General features: G+C 47.0%; 1 protein-coding gene across 3 annotated transcripts in view; it reads right to left on the reverse strand.

The window, feature by feature from the left end:
* The window catches only part of LOC147445410 (uncharacterized), a 33,511-nt gene extending 16,389 nt beyond the window's left edge, over positions 1-17,122 (reverse strand). The window contains exons 1-3 of one of the 3 annotated variants that reach the window (XR_015189772.1): positions 16,473-17,122; positions 16,202-16,333; positions 16,027-16,086 (exon numbers count right to left, since the gene is read on the reverse strand). Coding sequence is in view for 2 of the 3 variants with exons in the window: in XM_086524916.1 (XP_086381042.1) it covers positions 16,027-16,086; positions 16,202-16,333; positions 16,473-16,730 (450 nt within the window). In the remaining variant the exon portion in view is untranslated. The remainder of the gene's footprint in view (positions 1-16,026; positions 16,087-16,201; positions 16,334-16,472) is intronic. The other 2 variants (XM_086524916.1, XM_086524917.1) reach the window with 2 other exon arrangements.
* Positions 17,123-18,968: the final 1,846 nt, after the last annotated feature.

The raw sequence follows: 18,968 nt of genomic DNA on the forward strand, positions 1-18,968 counted from the left end.
GAAGACAGGAAAAGCAAAAAGCGAAGCAAGAAACAAAGCTTCGGAAAGGGCAAGAAAAAGGCAAAGAAGGCTACATCTCGCCCAGAGACTAACAATTCTACTGAGGACTCGTCTACAGACAGCTCAGATTCCGATGACGGAAACTTTTATGCGAACAAGAAGAATTTATTTTTTACAAAGCCAACCAGTATGACTTTCTCGAAGATAAAAGCAAGAAAGTCCGAGAGTTTAAGGAAGGTGGCCACTCGATCAAGTTTAATACTTTTTCACAATACTCGGATGCTTCGAAGAGCAGTTTGACATCGCTTTCGCGGGAGGACGCTCTTCAGAGCACTCCAAGATTCGGAGAGCTGCCTCTTACTTTAAGAGGAATGCTCGTACTTGGTGGTCCACACTTCTTTTAAACAAGACTGCGCCAGTTAAATGGCTGAAATTTAAGCTTTTTATTTCTTCTTGGTTGACGCAGGAATATGAACGAGATATACGAGCTGCTTGGAACCATCTTCGGATGACCAAGAAAGATACAATCAATGCTTATTGAGAAAGATTCTGGAGCTCTTTTCTACCCGCCTCTTCATTCAAGAAGCTCTCGTTCAGAGAATAGATTGAGCGGTTTACCTTGGGTCTACCTACAGAGATCCGAGATCACTGCTTGGAACAAAAGTCAGCTTCTATTCAGGAGTTGATGAGTCATGCGAAGGGGGGCTTTGCCATTCACTCTGGCAGTCTGACCTACCCCACAGATGAGGCCATGACACAACGAGCCGAACAGACTTCTGGGAATGAAAGTAGAAAGAAAAAAAAGCAACCCAGAGAAAAAGGATGCACGACCCAAGCTTACTCCTAAGGAGAGAGCTCGCTTCTTCAGAGAGGGAAAGTGCTTTGGATGCAGGGAACAGGGACATATCTCCGTGAAGTGCCCTAAAAAGGCACAGAAAGAACAGAATGATAAAGACGACGAGACAGGCCTGAGAGTTCGAGAGCAACTGAGGAACGTGGCAGAAAAGGCAGATAGAAAAGCAGAAGTGGTACCACATGGCGTGGGGCGTGCACCGAATCTAATGAATGAAAGTACAAACTTTGCCGCTTTTTGTGGCAAAGTGAAGGATCAGGAAGCTCTTTTGAAGGAGCCAAGACCAACTTCTTTTCACTTGGAATTGGCGGCTCGATTTGAAATTATGCCCGACAGACTGACGCCACATGCAGAGGTAGTTCCACTGCCACCCGGATGGGATGTTGCCATTACACCAAGCATTGGCAAACTTCGTTTGCAATGACAGGGGTGTTCAGGGCACGCGAGTGACGTTCTACTCGGAATCCCTTGGTACCACCAGAACTACGTCGTGGTTGACTACCGGGCCGAGAAAGCGACTTTGATAAATGAAGGGCTTAGAGATTGTACTTGATGAACTTCAGTTTCTTACTCATTCTTTTGGGAGAGAATTGAACGATGGATAAAGGTTGAATATGTTTTGACCTGATCAAAAGAACGCCAAGATTTTTCTCCACACTCATGCCGATTGCTTTTCAGAGGGCCTGAAGATCAAACCATTGATCTAATACCTGGACGCACGCCACCGAATCGGCCACCTTACCTTGTGAGCCGAGTACAGAATGAAAAGATTATGAACCCAGTGAAAGACCTCTTGGAAAAGGGTCTTGTCCAGCCTAGTACTTCACCATATTGCTCTCCAATGTTGTTGGTTTTGAAGAAAGACGGATCTTGGAGAATGTGCATGGATTATAGAGCTCTCAACAAAATCACCATCAAGAACACATTTCCGATTCCTAGGATCGATGATATACTCGACAGGTTACAAGGATCCTCGTGCTTTAGCAGGATTGACTTGAAGAGTGGATAGCATCAGATCAGGATAGCGTCGGGAGACGTCTACAAGACAGCTTTTCGGATGACTTTTGGGTTATTTGAGTTTTTGGTGATGCCTTTTGGCTTAACCAATGCTCCTGCGACATTTAACCGGATGATGGATAGGATTTTTCGAGAGTACAGGCTATTTGTTGGCACTTTCTTTGACGACATCATTGTTTTCTCCAAGAATGAGGTAGAACACAAAGATCATCTGCTTCAGGTCTTTCAGGCATTATGAGATCACAAGTTAGTGATTAATGCAAAGAAAAGTGAATTTTTCCTACAAGAGATACACTTTTTGGGACACATTGTGTCAGCAGCAAGAGTGCAAATGGACCCGGCCAAGATAGAGACTATCCGTGATTGGCCCGATTTGAGGAATGTCCATGAAGTTAGAAGCTTCTTGGGACTGTGTTCGTACTACAGGCGGTTCATACGAAAGTTTGCAGAGGTTGCTTCCCCTTTGCATACCTTGACACAGAAAGGAGTACCTTTTTCGTGGGGACCCACAGAGGTGACTACCTTTCGGACATTGAAATAGAAATTGACTACGGGACCTATTTTGACTTTGCCGGACTTGCAGAAGTCATTTGAAGTATATTGTGATGCTTGTGGTCGTAGTCTGGGTACGGTCTTGATGCAAGAAGGCCATGTCATAGCTTACGAGAGCCGTTTGTTCTCTAGGCCGGAGATGACAGCACAGATTTACCAGAAAGAGCTTTTGGCGGTTATCCATGCTCTTACTCAGTGGCGGCATTACCTACTCGGAGCGGATTTTACTGTCTTTACAGACCATCAGAGTTTGCGCTACTTCTTGTCACAGAAGCAACTTTCGGAAAAGCAGATGCGGTGGACGAACATCTTGTCACAGTTCCACTTCCAGATTGTCCATGTGGAGGGACAGAAGAATGTGGTGGCAGATGCTGTCTCGGAAACCGTTGGTTCTGGCTATTTCTGCGATACATCATAGGAGCTTCGAGGATATGGTCGATCAGTATGCCACAGATACAGATTTTGGAGATATTTTCACACGGATACGAGATGGGGAGACAGTAGCTGGATACTCCCTTCGGGAAGGTACATGATGAAAAAGACTATGTTGTGTGTTACACAGCCGTTGAGGGAAAAGGTTATGACTGAATGCCACTGTCCACCTTTTACGGGTCACCGCGGCATTGCTACCACCATGAAAGGGATAGAGAGATACTTCTTGTGGCCGTGACTCAAAAAGGACGTGGAAGAGTTGTGCGCAGTATGCGAGAAGTCAAGTTTGACAGGCATAAGGCACAGGGATTGTTACACCCTTTTATCCATACACACACCCGTCCCTGAGAAAGTATTGAAATGGATTTCATTTTTGATCTCCCAATTACACAGAATGATCCCGATGATTTTCCGATTACATGGCACGTTTGAGACGATTGTCTCCGACAAAGACCCCAGATTTATGAGTTTGTTTTGGAAGGCAATTTGGGAGAACATAGGCACGCGGTTGAAGTTCTCGTCATCGTTCCACTTGCAGACTGATGGGCAATCTGAGATTGCCAATTCAATGGTTTTAGATTTATTGAAGTCTTGTATCTCGGATCAAAAGACTCAATGGGAAAAGAACTTACCTTTGGTGGAATTTGAGTTTTCCCCAAAAACGTGAGCCCTCTCTCTTCTGCTAGCGCTTCCTCTCCTGCTGGCCTTCGCCTCCCCTCTCTGCGCACACACTGCACTTCCTCGCGTGCTCTTTCACTTGCACACACCACCGCGCGCTCATCAACTGGTATCAGAGCCTCGATTAGGGTTTGCCCAAAACCTGCAAACGCTGAATTTCAGCCAAGAAGGTCAACTTTCACAAGAGATTTTGCAATGTTGTCGCCAAAGGACTCGTCCCTGGACACTAGAGAGCTCCCGGCAACCGAAATTGACCTAAAACAGGCTGAAATTAGGTCAAAAACAGGAAATTACAGGTTATGACAGCAAAATACAAGTTTTGCAAATGATGTATTAAGGTGTGGGAATACTTTTGCTAAGTCTCCGCCACCCGAAAACCCTGAAATTGCCGAAAAACAAGCCCTAAAACAGGTGTTTTAAGCAAATTTCAGATTTACGCAGGTTTTTGCAAGTGTTTTTATGGTGCGATTACATTGGGGAAAGTGCAAATAGATGCAATCCACGCACATTTGACAAATTATGTCGATGTATGAACATCTGTGGCTCAATTTCATGCAATTTTGATGCTACAAATTGGGGCTTTTGCGCTTACATGCTTCTACAGGCTGTGTATTAGCCTTATGTATGTCTTCTGAGGTTAAAAACAACTAAATTGGTTGTTTTCGAGCACAAATTCGCTCGCTGAAATTTCCTTCGCATAAATTTCAGAAATTGAATTTTGTGCCCAAATCGACCTATTTTGCCCAAATTGCTCCTGTGACCATTTGGAGTTGTAGTGCACATCTCTATGAGGCTATACTCCGATTTTTGCGCATTTTGCCCAAAAATTCAGCGTATTATCCCTCTTATTTCGTGCAACTATGGCCTCATCTTCTTCGGATGTGAAGAACCTCTTCGAGATTAGGAGGTTCGATGGTACAAGTTTTGATCTTTGGAAAGACAGGATTCAAGGAATCCTATTTCTCAAGTGAAGCCACAGAATATGACGGATGAAGCATGGGTTAACATGAACAGGAAGGCCATTACATACATTAAAATGGCCATGACCGATGAGACCGTCATTGATGTAAAAGGTCTCACGACTGCTTTTGATGTGTGGGAGAAATTAAAGGGAATGTATGAAAATACAACGCCTGTCAATCAAGTGCACTTGATGCGAAAACTTGTTGGCATGTTACTAGATGAGTCCAAAAGCGCGGCAGAGCACTTGTCATTGTTCGCAGGTACTTTGTCACAGTTACAGGATTCTGGCTTGCCCCCTTTTGATGATAAGCTGAAAGCTATCTTCTTGCTTATGACCTTACCTGAGTCATGGGAAACTTTGGTGGTTTCGTTGTCCAATAACCCCAATTTGACCTTTGATGGTGTTAGGGGTTCTATCTTGAATGAAAAAATCAAGAGGAAAGCAAGTGGAGAGGGAGACAGCTCTGCCAACATGGTTAGAGGCAAGACAGAAAAGAAGAATGCTTATGCACAAAGGAGTAAGAGTAAGAGTAAAGAAAGGGGAAATGCAAGGAAAGGCAAGGGTGATGTGACTTGCTATCAATGTGGCAGGAAAGGTCACAAGAAACCTGATTGCAAGTACTATAAAGCTGAGTTAGAAAGAAAAAAGAATGGCGGAGACAAAAAGAAAGAGAAGAAGGAAGTCAAGGCAGATGCACAGGATAGCTCAAAGGACAAAGAGAAGACCAATGTGGCTTCTAGTGTCGTGATTGAGGAGCTGTCAGATGTAGAGGACATCTTGTGTGCCACTTTGTCACATGATGATGCTTATGACTATAATGCCTCTCTCAATGTTCATTCACATGACATGCAGATCACCAAGAGTGATCTTATTGATGCTTTGTTGATTGTCAATGATGCATTGTCCCAGACTTGGATTGTTGATCCGGTGCTTCATTTCATGTGACTCCTATCAAGGAGTGTTTCTCTACTTTTGATGCGGGCAAGCGTGGCCATGTATACCTTGGAAACAATCATGCATGTTCCATTGAGGGTATTGGCACTGTGCATCTCTCCATAGATGGCACAAATGAGCTTGTCTTGCATGATGTTCGATATGTGCCGGGAATCAAGAAGAGTCTGCTTTCTGTTGGTCAAATGGATATGCATGGTTACAGCATCTTGTTTGAGAGAGGGTCATGGAAAATGACTAAAGGCTCAAGGCTGATTGTAAAGGGCACAAAGAAAGGGACACTTTACTGCATGCATGGAAAGGCCGTGTTGGGCAAGTTTATTGCATTGGCTGAAATTAACTCTCACATGGAGTTGTGGCACAAGAGGCTTGGCCATATGAGCCAAAAGGGCCTTTCTAAGCTTTGTACTTTGAACAAGCTTGATGCTAAAGGCACAAAGCTTGACTTTTGTAATGAATGTCAATATGACAAGCAAGTAAAGCGTTCTTATTACTCTAGTGTCTCTCGTAAATCTTGTGTGCTTGATCTTGTACATTCCGATGTATGTAGCATGCCTACTAAGTCTATGGGTGGTGCATGTTATTTTGTCTTAGGCGGTCTACTCGTCAAAGACGGCCTTTGGTGGAATTTGCCTACAATAACACGATACTCTTCGACGGGGAAGACGCCATGTGAGATTGTTGAAAGTGCTACGAAGGTTCCATCCTTCCTGAGCACGAAAGATTAGATATTGGAAGCGGATGAATATTCGCGAGATTTGGATACGGCTTTTGCCAAGGTTCGCGAGACTTTGCAAAAGTCTCAAGAACGACAGAAAAAGGCAGTGGATCGCCATCGTCGCGACTTGAAATTGAAGGAGGATGATTGGGTGCTCTTATGTTTTGAGAAGGCACGCCTACGAAAGAAAAAGGGAAAGGAGAGGCTTTTTCCAACGCTTAGTATGCGATACTACAGACCTTTCCAGATCACTGACAAGATAAATGATGTCTCCTTCCGATTGAAACTGTCAGATACTTGGAGGATTCACAATGCATTGCATGTGAATCTCTTGAAACCTGTTAAGGGTGATGTGCTTGATGATGGGGAGCCTGATGAGCAACCCGAAGTGGAAGAAAACGTGGAGATCCTTGTTCCTGAACAGATTTTGGCACATAACAATACGAAGAAAGGTAAAGTCCGAAGGCGGTTCTTGGTTAAGTTCAAGAACTTCCTGCATTTTATGCGAAGTGGATGGAGGAGGAGGACCTAGCAGATACTCCTCGGATTGTGAAACTTTACCTCGATGTTTTGGTTTAGCATAGTCTACTCCAAACGGAACCCAGAATTCAGCTTGGCCGGAGATCTGGTGCAGTGGGATGCACAAGAGGGGAGTCGCTCCGCTCCCTTGTCAACAGATGCCTCGATTTTGATACTAAAGTCATTGATGTCTCTTTGAGCTTCAGGGATATTGAGAGCTGACACTATTCTGCTGAATGACTATGAAATGGAATTCTTGATTATGATACTAATTTGTTCTTGACTTCTTGTGAGTGCAGGAACTGATAGATGAAATGACTGTAGCATTTTGGTCTGATTGATCTCGAATAGACATGGTTGCAATAGGGGTTAGTCAATCGGACATCGATGAGATCCCGATTGGACCTAGATGTGATTGCTAGCTACATTGCCAATAAATCATGGTCTAAGATCCGAATGAATGTTGAATGTCATGAGATGTCCTGTGATATCTGGTGATGTCTTGTGATGTTGTGTGATGTGACTGTCGATTTTGTACATGTGCTAGATGTGTGTTCCTAGTACGTAGGTACTAACAATCAGTGTCTGCTAAGACGGTTTATGGCTTTTGTCTGTTTTGTAGGCGTAATCGCGGTCAATTACAATGCTTTCAAGAGGGGGGTATGTCACAAAGTGATGACGTGGCTACGGACAGCGAAAACCCTAATTTCTGCCAGAAACCCTAAAATTCCTGCAAACCCCAAGTTTTGGCAAAAACCCTAATTTTCGGAAATCACGGAGGCTTATTATGAAAAAAAATTTAAAGAAAAATGAGGGACGCAAATTTTGCTTTTTCTCTACCTAATGAGAAAGAGAGAGAGAATGCTTTTGCTTTCAAGTTTTGACTCTCTGTGAGAGAGAGAGAGAGCAATTGCTTTTGATTTGAAGCTTTTGAGGCTCTGCTTTTGGGCATCCCTTGTAACCTTTAAATTAGTGGTGAGGGCCTCACTTCTCAGGGCATCTGGATGCAGAGTCTGAGAGTGAACCCCGAGCCACTCTCTTGTACTTTGATGATTGATTAATACAAAAAGAAATACCGAAAGGGGTGCCAGTCTTTGGGGCCAATATCTCTAGGCACGGAACTCCGTCGGGCCAATGTAAATCTATTGTGATCTGTGACTTGTTTTGAAGTGGTTATTTGGTGCTGTCACGGTTGATTCTTGACTTGGAGTGTCCAAGTCTGTTACACTAAATCAAGGGATGGGAGGAGGGAAGAGCCACACAGGTGGTCGGTAGTGCCATCTGAGCACACCCTGGACAATGGTATAGAAAGACCCAGGGCGCCAAAGTCGAAGGAAAGCCTCGCGACGCTCCCGCATGCGGTCGGAGCTGCCCTGTAGTCCCTTAAGCTGTCCTCTGAGAGTATGGATCAGCTCTAGCCAAAAGTCACGAACAGTCTCTGCTGGCGGCACAGAGCACGTCTCAAAAATGCGGAAACAGCGGGCCCGCCAAATGAACCGCAGTGTCAGGCCACTGATGAGCTCCCAACACTCCTCTCTCTCACTGCACCACTCCTGTGGAGTAAGTTCTGTAGCAGGCTGGAGTGTAGGACGCCCCCCCCTCTATCACTATCATCCTGTTGGTGGAAGATAGCTTAAACTGAAGTGCCGGGCCCGTGAGAGTGGACCAAGCCGCTGCCCCCCAAGTGTACTGTCTAGCCGTGGAGAGAGTAGGCATCAGCCGAAGAACTCGTAGCCACACCTGCTGGGCCGAGGGACAGTCCCAAAGACAATGACGCTGACTCTCCACCAACTGGTCACAGGCTGCACATGCGGCCGAGAGACCACTATGCACAAGCCAGCTCGCTACTGTTGTAGCTCTGTGTGCAACCAGCCACTGAAACAAAGTGACTCGCCTCGGCTGTCTGGAGTCCCACAGCCTCTGCCAAAAGGCTGCCAAGAACTCGACTGTGAGGCCCTCCTCCTGCCAATGACGTGCTGCAGCGGGGCGGGCCTCTCTCTGTGCTGCAAGTATATGACGTCCAAGCCGAACAGTGTACTGAAAGAAGGGGACTCTTGGGTGGTCTGCAAAAGAGAAGGGGTCCCTCCATAGCCACTCACCAGGATCCCACTGTACTCGTGCCAGTGGAATACACTCTCAAGCCCATAGCCTCCAGTGTCCAGTCTCAAGACCTGCTGGGTCAGGGTCTATGACGCAAGTCCTGCCACAGATGCCCACAACTCGGATCCTCTGAAAATAGCACTCTGCTACCAGCGGGGCCTCTACTGCAACTCGCTGTAATCATCCCCCACCCTGAAGCTCGAAGAACAGGGCTGGGATAGTCTCTGAGCAGGCCCTGACTGAAATGAGAACCTCCAGTCGTGTGAAGGCTCCCATCCACCGGGGTGCGGGGGGGTGCTACTGGCTCGAGAGGCGTGAGCCACTCAACTGGAACTGACTCTGAGATGTCCTGACACATGCTCTGCACCTCTCTCATGCCCTATAGCTGGAAACCCTGCACCTCCTCTGACAAACCTGTGAACTCTAGCCAGTCACCTAGAGAGCGCGCTAGACCTGCTGCCATGGGACCCCAAGAAACATGAGGTCGACTACCAACCAAGTGGCCTCTCTGAGTGCTAACCATGGGGTTCCAGACGAGGGGTTGCCGTAGGCGCTCCTCCGTACACATCGGTTGTCACTGCTCCAGGCCACGCCGTAAGAGCTCCCAAGAACGAAGCAAACTCACAGCGAAGCGGTCCTCCAGTCTCCTGCTCAAACCAATCGGCGCATCTCTGTAAAGATCCATCTGGTCGAAGGTTGCCAAGGGCCTCCTCACTAAGGCACCCTGGCACGAAGCCTCTGCAACAAGAAGTCCTTCCAGGGCTCCTCACCAGGAAGAAGTCCTCTGACTATGAACTTCCCTAGAAGGGCTCTGCTCTGCTGTGCTGGATCAATGATCCCAAGCCCTCCCTGAGAACAAGGAAGTGTGATGACCGACCAAGCCACCTTCGCTCGGGCCATCTGAGTGTCACGTCCTGACCAAAGGAAGTTCCTGATCAGCCTCTCTACCTCGCTGATACAAGAACTCGAGAAGATCCAGCAAGAAGTGATGTACCACATAGTCGCCAACAGCACCTGGTTGGCAACTACTACTCTACCAGCCAGCGAAAGTCGTGTTGAGCTCCAATGTAACAGCTTTCTCGTGATGGACAGGAGAAGAGGAGCAATCTGATGCTTGGGAGACAAGTCCAAACCAACCTAACAACCCAAGTACCGAACTGCAGTCCTTGGGGGAATCCACCTGAAACCCTCTCCTGGCATCCAATCTGGCACAAAAGCACTACCAATCGAGAAAGCCACTGTCTTTCTCCAGTTAATCAATGCGCTCGATGCACAACAGAAGGTCTCCAGAGCCTGCTCACATCTGTGAAGATTGGCCTCCTGGCCATCTAAGTACAAGGCTGAGTCATCGGCAAACTCAGCGTCCAGTAGCTCCTCTCCCCGAATAGGGAGTGCTAAGCCACGAAGACCAACCTGCTGTGACACCAAAAATCTGCTCATCGCCTCCGCATAGAACAGAAAGAGAAAGGGGGCAAGAGGACAACCCTGTCTGACCGAGCGTGTGAGCATGAAGCGCTCACCTCTCCCCCCTGCCAATAGCACCTGACTGTGAGCCTGTCGGTACAAAGCTGACACCCCTCTGATCCAAGCATCTGAGAAGCCCATCCTGCGGAGAGTGCCCTCTAGAAAGTCCCAGTCAACTCGATCGTATGCCTTCTCAAAATCGAGAAGAAGAATCACAAGGTCCTCACCACGGAGCCGTGCCAGGGCAGAGGCCTCCCAGAAAGTAAAGATGTTGTCAAGGATACTGCGTTCCTTGACAAAACCTATCTGAGTCCCATGTATAAGGCTCTCTAAACGTGGCTGAATCCTCAAAATTAGAGCCTTGGCAAGAATTTTGTAGGCTGAGTCGAGGATGGTGATGGGGCGCCACTGTCGAATCTCATCCAAGGAGCCACCCTCCTTGGGAATGAGGTAGATCAGGCCCTCACTCATGCTGTCAGGCATCACTCCTGTGTGCAAAATGTATTGAACAGCACTACAAAGATCTGGGCCAAGCAGGTCCCGGTACTCCAAGAAAAAGTTGGGAGTCAACCCATCCTCAGCTGGACAACTACCACGAGGAAGGGCCCTCAGAGCTGTGTGCAGCTCCTCAAGCTGAAGTGGCATCTCTAGCCTCTGGCGCATCTCCTCTGTCACAAGACATGGCATCTGTGCCCAACCTTGATCCCTGCATGCATCCTGCCGCTCTGACTGAGGCTCAGCCGACAATAACTCACGATAAAAGTCAGTAGCAACTGCACGAATATCCTCGGGCTCACAAGCGACTGACCCATCGGGCCTCCTCAGCTGAATGACCTTGGCATGCGAGTGCCAAGGTCCCACAGTCTCAATAAAAGCACCAGTCACTCTGTCACCCACCTGAGTCCACTGAGATGCCTGTCGGTGAAAGGCAAACTCATGACGCCTCTCCTCTGTGCTAGCAAGCTCTTGTCGAGCCTGTTGTAACTGCTCCTCCAACCATGGACTGTCTGGATGTTGCTCCTACATCCTCTGTAGTGAAGCAATGCCTCGTCTGAGACGCTGCTCCGCCTCCCTCGCTGCAGCCTGGCGAGCCAGAGACTCCTGAAGAAAAAAGTGGCTAAGCTGAGCTAGGCCTGCTGTCTGCAGGTGAGACCTGGCTGTCCATGCCCTCTGTCCAAAGAGCCTCTACCCTCTCTCTGAGTGCTGAGTCCAACAAGACCCTCTCTGGGATGCGAAGCATCGTGCTCCCAATCCTATGCCTGTCTACCACCGTGAGGATCATTGGTGCATGGTCCGAGAAGGAAGTCCCTGCCAGGATGCCCACTGAACCCCCCGAGTCACTGAAGTGGTCACTAGTGTAGAAGCAATCTATCCGCGATAGTTTCACTCCTCCCACTTTGCGGTCCGATCTAGAGAAGGCAATTCTGTTTGGGGGCCTCACAAAACCAGAGTGCTGCCATGTATCCGAGACCCTCAAAGTCATACAAAACCTCTCCCAAGCTGCCAACTCGACTCCATGCACAGTAGCATGGCTGCCACCAATCCTGTCAGAAGGGTCCTCCAACATGTTGAAGTCCCCTCCTATACACCAATGATCCGCCTGCGGCAAAGACTCAACAATCTGTGACCAAAACTCTGCACGAGCACTCGCCACATTGGGCGCATAGATGTTCAGGAAGCCCACAAGGCCACCCTGAACCTGCATAGTAATCCACTGAGCCCTGCCCACAATGGCCTGTTGCAATGAATCCGCAATAGTCATACATACCCCACCTTGGATGCCTCCAGGTCCAAAAGCAGCTGACCAATAGGTATCATAACGTCCACGCAAAATCTGACCACATCGCCGAATGCGGCTCTCACACAGATGGTGCTCCTCAAGCATAAGGAGATCAATCTCTCCTCCCACAAGGCAACGCTGAAGCTCCTGACACAATCGGCCCCGCTGTCGCTGAAACTGGGGCCCACCTAGTCTTGCACGTTCCATGAGACGATCCTCACGGGGAGCGAGAGAGAACAGATGCTGCCGCAGCGACAAGATGGGCTATCTTCGAGGCAGGCTTGGATGGAGAGTAATCCGCATCTGAGAGTCCTCTAGATAGGCGTGACTACAGTGAGTGCCTAGCCCAAGCCCAAGCAGAGCGAGCCGTGCATAACGCAACCTCCTCTGTCCAGGAGTCCTTATGAATGTATACATAGCAAGGCAAACACTGCGTATCAGCAAAGAAGTACACCACAATGTACCTACATCCTGCTGAGTCTGGGGGTGTCACCGCAAACTTGGCCAATGGCCACAAAGTCTGCAACATATCTGTAACTCCAAGTTCTCCCATGTGGTGAGAGAACTCTAAGACCTGTGTATGCAACCATCCCACCACTGAGTCAAGGGACCACTCTGTTCGGCCCTACCACAGAGGGGGAAGGAGAAACCAACTGCTGAGTCCAGGGCCTCTGTCCCCCTAGCGGCGAGGAACAAAACATGGACCTTGAAACAGGCTGCCTAATGGTCTGCTGCGGAATCGCCGAGAAAACGAGTGAACCCGTAGTCGAAGAAGTCCTAGCGGCATCAGATGTCAATGCTCGTCAGCCCACGAGGGATGGTTGCAAGGGAGCATGTCTGAATCTGCAGAGGGGGCCGCAAGAAGGGCTGACCCTCTCTCGCTAGGCGACTCGCGGCAAAGGCGCTGCCAAGAGATCTCCTAGCCGCCAAAGAGGGACCAGTCTCATGAGCCGACTCAGGAACTGGAGCAGGAGGGGGGGAAGGAGCTGGGGAGAGTGGAGGAGAGAGGGGCGGGATGGGGCGACAAAGGTAGAGAGGCGAGGTGGAGAGGCGACGGGAGCAGAAGGCGGGGAGGATGAGGCAAAGGGGGGGAACTCTAGGGGGGAAGATTCTATGAAGTTTTCTCCCGCATTAGTTGCATCAAACTGTTGTATGAAGGTCCACCTTCAATTGGTCCTCGGTTCCCTTGAAAGTTCAGACTTCATTGCCTGCTCACCTTCCTTGTAATCCTTGGGTCTACTCAAAGGAGTCAAATTGTCATAAACAGGTGCCCTCAACAATGGTACTCCAGAATTGACCATTCTGGCACTTGCATTACCTCTTTTACTTGTCATATTTGCAGGACGGTACTAATTCAATTTCCTGTTAAGTTTCACACAAAGGATTGAGAAGAAGAGAGAACACAGATGCGTCCAACAACTAGATTGTCACTGTGCACACGAAGATCGACACCCAAAGGCTGGCGCCCCTTTCGGTATTTCTTTATTCAATTGAAAACAAATGACCACACTTCCCACCAAGCTGTTCAAACCTTTCAAGGGCTGGAATTACAAGTTTTGAACCCAATTTCACAACATAACTGCACCAAAATCTCTATAGGTCAAAAGTACAAGTCTAGGACGGATTCCCTTGCATTTTAGAAGCTTTTCGATGAGCTGTAAGTAAATTTCAGCGTGCTGTAATTTCCTGTTTTGGTCTCTAACAAGTACCCAAACTCCTGTATAACCACTCCAAGGTGTCATCTTGCAGTTTAGGTCAAAAACCCTAAACCTGCAAATAAATGCAGCAAGCTGAAATTCTTTGTTTTGGATTGTTTTGAGCAAAGCAAACACGTCTATGAGTGTCTCAGGAGCTCCCACACGCAATGGGACACTTCCCCTTTGATTTGGATGAGTTTTCACACGAAAAATGTCACAAACTACTGACGTGCCAAGCCATTGAAGACTTAACATGTTAGGGCTCCCCGAGCCTAGCTGTAGGTCCCTACCCAACTTGCAGATTCCGGCCGAGGGGCCTAAACCCTAACAAAAGCAGAAAAAGCATGAAGTCTTGCCGATAGGGCCCAAAAGATTTGGACGAGTTTTCACTCGAAAAATGTCACAAACTACTGACATGTCCAGCCATTACGAGTTAGGGCTCCCCCAGCTTAACCCTAGCCAACCTGCAAATCCCGACCGAGGGGCCTAAACCCTAACACAAGCAAAAGAAGCATGAAGTCTTGTCGATGGGGCCCAAAAATAACTAGAGAGTTAGGATTTTTATCCTAACACCTCCCAACTTATGGGACCATGTCCGATTGGGCCCAAAATTATTAAAATAAAGCAAAACTCACTCACATACACACACACACCCACACACACAAGAAAAGCCTTGCGTAAAAATTGATGATGTGGCAATTGCATGGGCGCTCGCATTTTGCACGGGTTGATGACGTAGCAGACTATATGAACCTCCTCAAATTGCGATGGCAGCTTTTGAATGCTTTTTGGTTTTGATGCTTTTAATGTATACTCCTTTTGGTGGGCCAAGACCTTTAAACACGAATCGGGGCTCTCTCTCTCTCTCTAGCATTCTACCGCGTGGAGAAGCAAAGCAGAGCCACAGAGTTGTACAAAGTTCAAGCAATATAAAGTGATACCAAAAGGCGCCATCATTTGGGGCCAATGCTCTTTTGGGGTGGAACTCTGCCACTTCGTGTCTCGTGTGCGGTTCACCAACAAATTGACAACATCTATGCTTTGGGGAGCTACACAGAAGAATCATAGATTTCTGAGCAGCGGGATTTCTCAAAGATAATGCTATGCAGTGGTGTAGTTATCTAGCATAATTCTTTTCCTTCTTGTTGTCCAGTATTGCTTATGTTGAAGAAAGAAGGATTTTGGACAAGGTATATTGTCTACAAGGTCTTACTAAGATTAGCATCATGGACAAGTGTCCAATACCCACGATCAATGATATGTGTGATAGATTACAAGGTTCTACTTGTTTGTGCGGAATCGATCATAAAAGAGACTATCATCAAATCACGATTGCTAGTATACAAGACCACATTCAAGACATCCTTCAAATTGTACAAGTATTTGGCGATGCCTTTTGATCTCACAAATGCTCTTGCAAGGTTCAATAGGATGATGGGCAGAATCTTTCGAGAGCATAAACAATTTGTGAGTACATTCTTGTTCAAATCAAAAGTCGAACATTGAAAGCATTTGTTGCAAGCGTTCAATGCAATGCACGAACCCAGATTGGTGATTGATGGAAAGAAGAGTGAGTTCTTTCTATCAAAGATACACTCTTGGGACACATTGTTTCGTCCCAAGGTGTTAGCATGGCTCCAACTAAAGTAGCGACTATTCAAAATTAGCCAACATTGAAGAATGTACATGATATACCTAGATGAATCCAAGATAAGCCCAAATTGTGCAAGGTATAAACCCATGGTAGTCACCCACAAGACAATATGGCCATATAACCACTTCGTGTCTAGACTACAAGTCACAAGTGTGATGTTCTCCTTTTCAAGTTCAAGAGTTTGTTGTTTCGGTTCACTTCAGGGATTGTTGCAGTGATTCACCACCTTGCCAGCAGCCTGCCAGTTGCAAATACTGAATCAAATGCTCTTTGATAAAACCTCTACGCTCAGACCTTCGTCTGCGCACCGCATAGGTTGAACTAGAAACAAATCATGGAATAAGACATCATGTTCGGCAGACCTTTCCTTATAAGGTAACTACCTTGTGCACAACATGGTTCAGTCCTATAGTACTTCTTTTCCTCCACCTTTCCATATTTCACAAAAAGTTTGAGTAAATTTGCCAAATTTTATTTTGAATAATTTGTCTGGATCTAGTAAATAGGCTTCTTCTTGAAGCCTGTTTATTAACTCACTCTGTATGAGACTCGGGCATTAAAAAAAAAAACATGACTAGCTTAGGCTTAAAGCAAAGCTACTTGTGAATTACAAGTATCAAAATGTTGCAACAAAGAACAAAACATACCTGAGAGACTTGCACGTCTGTCTTGAGCTTGGACAAGGCATTTTCCCGTAACAAATTGCTCTGTGTCATAATACAATAGCATATAATAAGGCCATAAGTTGTCTACAGGAGCAATGTAGCTGAAAATTTGACTGCATGAGCAATATCCTTGGAGGGATGCATATTTATCATGTACCTTTTCGAGTTCTGAATTTGATACAAAAGTTTGTGCAACGTTTTCTAAACAATCACTAAGCACGTCTGTCATAGCAGAAGTAATGGCCTCTGCCTGCTCAGCAGTAAACCCTTGTGCTTCCAGCTTTCTGACCTGAAAAGAGAACAGGTAGAATCCTTGCACAATCTTAAGCCATGCAAAACCCCATTGTAGCAATCCTCTTCCGAGATACAGCACTAGTTCCATTCAAATATCCTACATTTTGATAGTAGATTGAGAGAGGAAAACATACCAGTGCAAGTGTATCCACAAAGACGACCTTGTTGGCTTCATTGGGGGCAAGCTGTGACACATGTCTGCTATATAAGGCTTTTGATATGATGTGATTGCAGGCAATTGAAGGCCTACAGCTCCAAGAAATACGGTTCTCCTGAAGCAGATACGGTATCTCTGTGGGCAGGTGCGAAAACCCAAGCCTTACATTTGAAGGAGCTGACGCAGAACTACGACAAGCACGATACAGCTTTGTTACGAGGCTCCTTCCACCCATCAAGTTACGGTTCCCAATGGATCGAGAAATAGAGAATCCAAATGACGAGAATCAGTTTCCAAAATGGCGAACAATGGCAGAAAAACTATGCTCTTATCGTTGTCTGTGCTCTTGCGTTTCAAGCCAAGGTCTGAACACCTCTCTCCCTCTTTCTCTCTCCTCACGCTGCGGTTACATGCAGCTTTAGGGTTTCTGCAGCGTTTCGCACAGATCTGGGGTGGAGTGGTTGCGTGAAAATTTGAGATCACGAGCACAGTCGCAAGAAAAAGCGGGACGGCGTGCTCAAATCCAAACTTTGTTGTTTTTCAGTATGTTTAAATGTTCTATTAGCTCGCAACGCCGACCAGGCAGGGGCCATATTAAGCACCTTTAACATCAGGCTGGGCGGATTTTGTCCCCCACCCTCCATTTTGAGCAAGGAGGCGCACGATTTACAGCGGCAAGAAGGGGTTAACTGCAGCATAAGCGCCGATGCAAGCAGCACTTCATATAGGGAGATGTGTTGCAATCATTGTCGTCGCGTGTAACAAAAAGGAGGGCAGATAGCGTGATTGGACGGGCTTATTTTTAGAGCACCGGCGCAAATCGGGCGCAGATCCAACGATCGCGATAAATTTCCAATTGAGCTAACCATCCAACATGCCGCGCCCAATTGTGCAAAGATTGGCGTTCATTTGTACTTAACTTGGGGGTAGATGGGTCCATTCACTGCAACCCGTCCCATTAAATGTTTTTTTAGCTCGCAACACAACCCCCTCGACCAGGCAGGGTGTACCGTTTGTGTGTGTTGTTTTTAAGTTAGGATCTTTTACCCTTCCCCCTCCATCGAGTGTACCACATGTATGGACTTAGAGCATGTGTGTGTGTGTGTGTGTGTGTGTGTGTGAGAGAGAGAGAGAGAGAGAGAGAAAGGCGAGCAAGTAATAGTGACTCACAAAGCGCATGTGTGCCTTTTTTGCCCGGTCGAGATGTATTATGTGTATGGAGTGTGTGTGTGTGTGTGTGTGTGTGTGTGATAGAGAGAGGAGAAGAAGAGCTAGTAGGGGTGAGTGATAGAGTGCATGTGTGTTTTTGTTGGTTTTTTTTTTTTTTTTTTGGGGGGGGGGGGGGGGGGGGGGGGGGGGGGGGGGGGGGGGACAATAAGTGACATGGGGGGGGGGGGGAAGGAGGAAATCAATGGTTGAAAGTACAAGCCTTCCGATACACTAGCGTAAGGGGTGATTGAACACCCCCCAAAGCAAGGTGGCCATCTTCACAAGCTATTTGTGCCACATGGTGTATGAATACCTCTCATGGTATGAGTGTGTATATGCATGTGCTCTGATTGTTGATGGCCATGGATTGTAGTGACCTATTATCTAGGGACATACACAAAAGATGCGTTTTATAATTTATCTAGCTTATTAGGTAGCATATAAGTAGGCATGACTCATGAGGTAGCGTAAAAGTCTCCAATTAATGAATGTAGGCAGCTAAGTCACCAGTGTAGGTGGGTAAAACGTTTTCTTGGGTCTAATGGAATGGGGTCTCTATAGATCTTGTTATGTCCTTGAGGGTGAAAACGTGGAAATGGCATGTGTGGAGAGAGAGAGAGAGAGAGAGATGGCATGCATTACGATCGAAGGAGAGAGAGGGTGATTTTTGAGCGTGTATTAGGCAAAGAGGGTAGATGGAGAGAGATGTGGTCGATGCAATGCAGAACTGCAACAGCAATGGGATGCAACGAAGCAAATTCAATCGAGATCGACTGAATTCAGACGAGACCTCTAGCGTGTTGACTGCCATCCATCAAGGGCTTGGAAGAGAGAGGAAGAGAGATGCCAACGGCAGGTCGGAGTACTATTACAATGTGGAAGAGAGGGGGGGAGATCGCGGAGATAGGTAGAGGCAAGAGGTAGGGTCTGCAAAGGGGGCGATGGTGAGACAGGAGGGACGTGTGCAGATCGATGATGGTGACATAGCAAATAGTTTGGGGACGGTAGAGCATCCTGCATGTGATGGTGATAAGGAAGAGCAGAGTGGGATGCAGTTTTTCAATGTGTTGCAAGGCAACGCACAGTAGGGAGAGCAGGGTGAAGGCGAGACAAGGGTAGAGGGTTGACGTTGGATAGGACACAGAGGGTGTGAAACGATTGGCATGGGTAAAAAGGGGCTAAAAGATGAGATGTTTTGCTTTTGAGTTTGGAAGATTTGGGGAGAATCTTGATGGCAAATTAATGGGTGTTATTAGTATAACTT

This window comes from Adiantum capillus-veneris, chromosome 12 (genome assembly GCF_014529385.1).
Source record: "Adiantum capillus-veneris isolate H3 chromosome 12, ASM1452938v2, whole genome shotgun sequence".
NCBI lineage: Eukaryota > Viridiplantae > Streptophyta > Polypodiopsida > Polypodiales > Pteridaceae > Adiantum > Adiantum capillus-veneris.